Below are 8,670 nucleotides of genomic sequence, written 5' to 3'. Positions count from 1 at the left end.
CCCTACACCAGAGTGTGAAAGTGTTCCGTCCCTACACCAGAGTGTGAAAGTGTTCCGTCCCTACACGAGAGCGTGAAAGTGTTCTTTACCTACACCAGAGTCTGAAAGTGTTCCGTACCTACACCATAGTGTGAAAGTGTTCTATACCTACCCCACAGAGTGTTTGTTTGTTTGGAATTAAGCACAAAGCTACACAATGGGCTATCTGTGCTGTGCCCAACACGGGTATAGAAACCCGGTTTCTAGCGTTGTAAGTCCGCAGACATACAGCTGTGCCACTGGGGGGCACCACAGAGTGAAAGTGCTCTGTTGCTACACCACAGTGTGAAAGCATTCAGTACCTACACCACAGTCGAAGTGCACGCAAAAACAAATACTATCCAGAAATGACATTTCATGCGGCCTGTTAACTGTTTATATACTAGCGGTATGTTTCTCGTGGGTTCTAGAACGATCGATAAAACTCTCACGTCGCGATTGGTCTAGAGAAATCTATAGCCAGTGGTTGTCAACATTTTAAGCATAACAAAATGTGACCCGATATCTATGAAAATAATTGACTTATGTAAAATTACATGTGACGTTTTGTACGTGATGGAAAGAAATGGATGTCTTTTCGGATTCATCGTACAGGAACTACTGTAGAACATGTAAACATTTCAAGACAAGAAAACCATCGCAGGCCTATGTTGTTGATGTTGGATGATAGTTAGTTTTCTGCGTTTTAACACTAACGACGAACTTCCCAAGCTGATAATTAGAAGATATAGAAAGTAAACAATGCCAAAGATTGTTGATGTTGTTCATTATCTAGTTTTCTGTGTTTTAACACTAGTGAGAAACTTTCTCAGCCGTTAATTACAAACTAGAAAGTAAACAATGCTAAGCCTACCAGTTTCGCACGTCTCCATCTCAGCGACTTTTGTTTTGGTGACATCTTTATGTGAGGCCAGGAATAACACCACTTCGTGTTTCTCGTTCTTTATTGGGACGATATCCAGAAGACACCAAAAAGGACTTCCTACAAAAACACCTGGTATGAGTCAGTGATAATAATAATAATACAAACCAGAGTTTACATCATGGTTGTTTCTGTTTGTTTCAGACGGCCACAATAAAGATTTAAAGAGCGATTTGGCAGTTTTGAGCAACGAATTCTTAATATAACCATTATGACTGATGTTTATCCCACCATAAAAACCAACAGAACTCTTATTTTGATAATGGTTATTTTTAGTCCCTAACATTATTGGAAAAGTTAGGGTTATTTAATAACTGTCTATTTGCCAGTTGTGCACCTCATGAATTCTGGATTTAAACCTGAGTCAACTTTAACTAATGTAATTGGATTAAAAAAATAAAACAAGTAATAGATATTAAGAGTCAAATGTTTAAAGATCACATTATGAAGGTACAAAAACGAAAGAGAGCCAACCGTTTCGTTTGTAAAACATAACTTCCACCAACCGTTTCGTTTGTAAAACATAACTTCCACCAACCGTTTCGTTTGTAAAACATAACTTCCATCTTCAGTTCAGTTTTGTTATTCAACGCCATCTCGATCTGTTCTATGTCCTCTTTCGTCGTTTCGGGTCCAAAAAGAAACGAACAAGCGCAACCTTTCTGCATGATCTGAGCCCTGGAGAAACCGGTCAGGTCACAGAATCCGTCAGAACAGTAAACGATTGGGTATACTGTGGGAACTTGGGCATTTCCCAGCACAAAGTTGCTATCTGGAAAAAAACATACAAACAAAAGCGCCTAAATACGTAATTGATAAATAATATGGAATACATTTACACTTTAAAACTAATTTGTAAATATCAAAGGACTTCCATAGTTATTCTGAAGAAACAAGAACGGATATTTAGGTAATAACTCAAAATAAATAATAACTAATGACAGAAACCCGAGTCGGACAAATAACAAAAGAATAAAACCAATAATTAAAAGATTATGTTAATAAATAAAACTTATGCGATGTATAATCTAAAAATTAAGAACTTAAGATGTAAGTTGTAGCCATGGAAAAAAATGGGATTCTTACCTTGTAATTAAATAGAATGAAATTGGGAGAAAAGCGTATACATGTAGCTTGTTTCTTTATAAAACATTTGATTGTTTTCAAGAATGACATCTTCAAAAGATTATATCATCATTTCTAAACATAATGTCACTACCTTTAAGGTATGGTGTCACTATCTATAAGGTATGATGTAACTACCTTTAATTATAAATGTTGTCATGTTCCTTGTAAACAGAAACATCATTACCATCATCCTCAATAAATAACAAGAGAGTCTTTCAGTAAAAACATTGCCTTGGAAAATAGCAATATCATCCTTTATAAATGTTATCATGTTCCTTGTAAACAGAAACATCATTACCATCATACTCAATAAATAACAAGAGAGTCTTTCAGTAAAAACATTGCCTTGGAAAATAGCAATATCATCCTAGGATGATAGTGTTATTTAAATATTTTTCTTTTTCTGGCTCGTTACTTAAAAACAATTAAATGTTAGTTGTTTCTTAAGTTTATATAGAATTTTCTCTTGATTTTTTATGGTATATCCTTAGTTATTAGAAGAAGAAAAAAATTTAATATAACTTTTAAAATTCAAGTGAAAAGGCTTAAAGCATAAACCGAATTTAATTAATAAAATGGCTGACACAATTTTTGAGTAAAACGCTTTCCAATATTACTTCAGCAAATCTTAGTAATGTTGCCATTCAATTTCTACCTACGTGTATACACAAATAGCGTTTGAAAATATATTAAGAACATCGCAAAAGCTTTACGGTTACGGTTGTAAGGTCTGCTTACAAAAAGATGTTCTTCTAACACACGTGCGAGAAGCTTTTCTCGGCGCTGTGTTCCAGCAGACCGAACACTGTACATCGAGATAGTCGGAGAAGGTGGGAAGGTTTGGAGATACGCTGGTTAAACGTAGATTGGTCAATCGTGATTCTTCCAAAGCTTCTCCTGCGTCTACTTACTTTCTGCCTTTTACTTGTTTCTCACTAGCTGTAAATTGTTTACTGGAAATGGTTTTGTTTGTTTTGTGAATTTCGCGCAAAGCAACACGAGGGCTATCTGCGCTAGCCGTTCCTAATTTAGAAGTGATAGACTGGAGGGAAGGCAGCTAGTCAACACCGCCCACCGCCAACTCTTGGGCTACTCTTTTACCAACGAATAGTGGGACTGACCGTCACATTATAACGCCCCCACGGCTGAAAGGGCATGTATGTTTGGTGTGACGGGGATTCGAACCCGCGACCCTCGAGCGGTCCTAACCACCTGGCCAGTTCGTTACAGTACACAGGCACTAAGGTGTAAAAAAAAACACAAAGATACTAGAAACTTCTTTATCACCCTGAACTAACTGTGTAATCTTATGAGTTTTCGTTCATAGAAAATTTTATTTAGAAGTTAATGACTCGGGTTTGTTTTCATCGAACTGTAAAATCGACGTAAAAAAGACATTAATTTTCTCCAAGTGAAGCCAAAATAATTCAAACTTTGTACAACTTTAGACAAAGTTCGTGAAACAAAACGCATTTATTCAGGAAATGACGAAAAACAAACAACGTTGTCATGATGAGTTTAAAATATTATCATAATGCGAACACTCAACTTTCTCATTAAAGGCTAGATGGTTTTGAAAGACAATGTGAAGGCTACACTTTTGTAAAGTTTTCCTCACTTTTCTTACCGCGTGGATATATGTTAGTAACCTTCTATTATCAACACACAGCTGTTATTAATAACACAAAGCTTTTATTATCAACACACAGCTGTTATTAATAACACAAACCTTCTATTATCAACACACAGCTGTTATTAATAACACAAAACCTTCTATTATCAACACACAGCTGTTATGAATAACACAAACCTTCTATTATCAACACACAGCTGTTATGAATAACACAAACCTTCTATTATCAACACACAGCTGTTATTAATAACACAAACCTTCTATTATCAACACACAGCTGTTACAAATAACACAAACCTTCTATTATGAACGCACAGCTGTTATGAATAACACAAACCTTCTATTATCAACACACAGCTGTTATGAATAACACAAACCTTCTATTATCAACACACAGCTGTTATGAATAAAACAAACCTGCTATTATCAACAAACAGCTGTTATTAATAACGCAAACCTTCTATTATCAACACACAGCTGTTATGAATAACACAAACCTTCTATTATCAACACACAGCTGTTATTAATAACACAAACCTTCTATTATCAACACACAGCTGTTATTAATAACCCTTCTGTTATCAACACACAACTTTTGTTAGTAACACAAACGTTCTATTATCAATAACATAAAATTTCTGTTACCAACTTAAAATTACTAGTTTAAAGAATGATATTTAGTTATTCCGTAATAAAATTTCAGTTAATTCAAGCAGATGATAAAAAGATTTATTAGATTAAAATAATAACAAAATAAATGAGCTCTGTAAGTGTTTAGGTTTTAGAAGGATTCAGCTCTGTAAGTGTTTAGGTTTTAGAAGAATTCAGCTCTATAAGTGTTTAGGTTTTGAAATATTGTACAGACTGTTTGCTGAAGTCCTTTTTGTTTTTAGCTGTTCACTGTTAGTTTTCTTTGGCGTGTTATTGAAGTATCTCAGGATATATTATTTACAAGTTTAGCTACTTATGTGTATTAGAGTAGTTATTATGTTCTAAAACTTTTCATTATTATCAAATAATCAGTTTTGTTTAGTCTTGAATTCTACATCATGTAATACAGAATAGCGTGCAAAACTTTCAAATAATCGTATTAGTTCTGTAGGTTTGAAAGATTTTGAGGAATACTTAATACATAATTTCCACATTCCGATGCAAAGCGCCATCTAAAGTTTGACTACAGCATGACGAATAATAATCTCCAGTAAATCCACTCGTCGAAGAAACTTTCAAATCGTGGAAGATCGGTAAGTGTGATGAAACATCAAGATAATTAACGTCGGTTCGAAGTGATTAGAAGAGTCAAACATCATGTCTCCAATCTCATGAAACTGTGGCGGCCGTAACACCGTAACGTCTGATCGATTAACAAGTTGTAATACACATATATACTACATAATTTTGATGACAATATACTAAGCTGAGCTAGAACCGTTCATTTGGATGCCTGTCAGTCACGATAGGGTTAACGTGTACAAATAGTTAAAAGGAGAATTTCCAAGACCTGATTTTTAAGATAACTAAATTTTACATAAGTTAACTCTATTGTGAATTTTTAAATTATCATAAATATAACAGTTGAGAGCTGTATGGACGTATGATAACAAATAAATAAATAAGACCTTAGATAAGTCTAATAGTTCAGACCTTTACGAAAATATGATAACAAGTTAAGAAAGGCTATAGAAAGAACTAGATGTACTTCCGCAGAATCCCCAATAGAGTTCTGTTTCAAGAATAAATAAAACCAAAATTAAGAGGAACAAACATTTTTATTTATTGTTTTTGAAGTTCATAGTCATGCTGTGTTGTAGCTTACAGAGTGCATAATTCTTCTCGTGATTCATGGTGTGCGCATGTTTCACTGACGTCATGACAGTATGCAAAGTTAAAAGTCCCTTATGTGACGTCATTTTAGTGTCTATTGACTGACTAACAGACAATAAGCTACTGTTCAGTGCTGCAAATGATTAAAACAGGTGACTCCTCCAGGTGACCTTTGGCCCCTTTTTTGGGAAATAACAGTGGAATTAGGGCTAGGTATACAGTGGAATTAGGGCTAGATATACAATAGAATTAGGGCTAGATATACAATAGAATTAGGGCTAGATATACAGTGGAATTAGGGCTAGATATACAGTAGAATTAGGGCTAGATATACAGTGGAATTAGGGCTAGATATACAGTAGAATTAGGGCTAGATATACAGTAGAATTAGGGCTAGAACAGTGGAAGTAAATTTAGATTGAGTATAGAGGTAGAGACAAACGAACAGTAAGAGCAGAGCTATACAGATGATGAAAGTATAGTTATATAAACAGTAAAACATGAGGCAACAAGAACATAAACTTCGGAGCAACGGAGATATCCGAAACGTTATTTTTTACGATTTACTTCCTAGTTTGTTTGTTAGTTACTTCCAGTCGATTCTTTTTTTAACTGATATTATTAATAAAAAATAAATAAGGAAATAATCAGATCATCTCAAACTGAAACATCTTTTCGGAAATTAAGACCGAAAAATGCTTAGGACGAGAGTATTTTCAACGTTAGAATGGGAGATAAAAACCGATGATACATCTTTTCGGAAATTAAGACCGAAAAATGCTTAGGACGAGAGTATTTTCAACGTTAGAATGGGAGATAAAAACCGATGATACATCTTTTCGTAAATTAAGACCGAAAAATGCTTAGGACGAGAGTATTTTCAACGTTAGAATGGGAGATAAAAACCGATGATATCTTTTGTCTAATTTTTTTTTATATAATAAACACAGCTCATCAAGACCGATTGCAAACGGTTGCAAAATAAATTGAAAGAGCATTAAATAATACTAGTAAAGAAATGGGCCGGGCGTTGCCCAGTGTTTAGCGTACCCTGGCAGTGAATCTTAGTGTTTACGGTTCGCAGTCCGTTGTTGCAAAAACGTGCTCCGCATATTGGGACCCAGGATGCTCCATCATAAATAAGGCTGTCAAATCCCACAATTTGATCTGACAAGAGTAGCCGAAAAGTTGGCGGCCAGTGTTTTCTACTGGTTGCCTTCGGTCTAATTTAGCTTGGAGATAGAGATGGCAGTGCATCGGTAGTGCTCTTGTGTAGAGTTGCGCGAAAATTCTGAAACAGTACGTTATTAATAATAAAGAAATATTATTTTAGTTTTCACACTGAAGATAAGGGACCCGGCATGGCCAGGTGGTTAGGGCGCTCAACTCGCAATCTGAGGGTTGCGGGTTCGAATCCCAGTTCCACCAAACATGCTCGCCCTTTCAGCCGTGGGGGCGTTATAGTATGATGGTCAATCCCACTATTCGTTGGTGAAAGAGTAGCCCAAGAGTTGACGGTGGGTGGTGATCACTAGCTGCCTTCCCTCTAGTCTTATACTGCTAAATTAGCGCAGATAGCCCTCGTGTAGCTTTGTGCGAAATTCAAAAACAAACTAACTGACTAACTAAAGATAAGTGACGTGGAATATTTTAATGTCTTTAGGAATAGCATAGAAGAACCAGGTTTGTGAAAAGACATGGATTGTTTTAGAACGGAGAAATCACGTCATCTAATTTACTCTGTCAACTGTTATAAACATCCAGGTTTTAAAAATCATGAACTCAACGTACCTACACCCAATATCCTAACCAACACACCTACACCTAATCTCGAAAAAACACACCTAACCAACTAGCCTACACAGTGTATGTACAGCCAATGTCTTAACCAACACACCTAACCTCCTAGCCTACACAGTGTATGTACAGCCAATATCCTAACCAACACACCTACACCTAATCTCGAAAAACACACCTAATCTCCTAGCCTACACAGTATATCTACAGCCACACACCTAACTTCCTAGCCTACACAGTATATCTACAGCCACACACCTAACTTCCTAGCCTACACAGTGTATGTACAGCCAATGTCTTAACCAACACACCTAACCTCCTAGCCTACACAGTGTATGTACAGCCAATGTCTTAACCAACACACCTAACCTCCTAGCCTACACAGTGTATGTACAGCCAATGTATTAACCAACACACCTAACCTCCTAGCCTACACAGTGTATCTACAGCCAATGTCTTAACCAACACACCTAACCTCCTAGCCTACACGGTGTGTCTACAGCCAATGTCTTAACCAACACACCCACACCTTATCTCGAAACCAACACACCCACACCGAACCAACTTAATATATCTAATGCCAATGTCCCACCTTCCCATGACCTAATTAACAGAACGTATCTACACCTAACCAACACCACTATTTACACCATCATTACAGCTCATCCGCACCTAGTGTCCTGACCAACACAACTAGTTACATCGTCATTACAGTTTATCCACACCTGGTGTCCTGACCAACATACCTAGTTACATCATAATTACAACTTGTCCACACCTGGTGTCCTAAACAGTATGACGCATCTAATTACGCAAACGACACAACTATCAATCCTTTAACATAACTACCAAGTACAACAATCTCAAATCTATTAGTTTAAAGGAGCATCCTTTTTGATTTTAAAGGTTGTTACATTGTGTCCAGTTAACTACAACAGAGATTTTTCAAGGTTGTTACATTGTGTCCAGTTAACTACAACAGAGATTTTTCAAGGTTGTTACATTGTGTCCAGTTAACTACAACAGAGATTTTTCAAGGTTGTTACATTGTGTCCAGTTAACTACAACAGAGATTTTCAAGGTTGTTACATTGTGTTCAGTTAACTACAACAGAGATTTTAAAGATTGTTACATTGTGTTCAGTTAACTACAACAGAGATTTTAAAGGTTGTTACATTGTGTTCAGTTAACTACAACAGAGATTTTCAAGGTTGTTACATTGTTTTCAGTTAACTACAACAGAGATTTTAAAGGTTGTTACATTGTGTTCAGTTAACTACAACAGAGATTTTCAAGGTTGTTACATTGTTTTCAGTTAACTACAACA

At 36.0% G+C, this 8,670-nt stretch overlaps 1 protein-coding gene across 1 annotated transcript in view; it reads right to left on the bottom strand.

The window, feature by feature from the left end:
* LOC106473929 (potassium voltage-gated channel subfamily H member 8-like) overlaps window positions 1-8,670 on the bottom strand; it is a gene marked incomplete at its 3' end in the record, with an annotated part of 43,612 nt that overhangs the window by 29,218 nt on the left and 5,724 nt on the right. The window contains exons 2-3 of the mRNA XM_022402326.1: window positions 1,500-1,733; window positions 893-1,021 (exon numbers count right to left, since the gene is read on the bottom strand). Coding sequence (XP_022258034.1) covers window positions 893-1,021; window positions 1,500-1,733 — 363 coding nt within the window. The remainder of the gene's footprint in view (window positions 1-892; window positions 1,022-1,499; window positions 1,734-8,670) is intronic.

Source organism: Limulus polyphemus, unplaced genomic scaffold, assembly GCF_000517525.1.
Source record: "Limulus polyphemus unplaced genomic scaffold, Limulus_polyphemus-2.1.2 Scaffold6644, whole genome shotgun sequence".
NCBI classification, from domain to species: domain Eukaryota; kingdom Metazoa; phylum Arthropoda; class Merostomata; order Xiphosura; family Limulidae; genus Limulus; species Limulus polyphemus.
The sequence above is the reverse complement of the archived record's forward strand: the minus strand, read 5'-3'. Positions and strand labels throughout refer to the sequence as shown.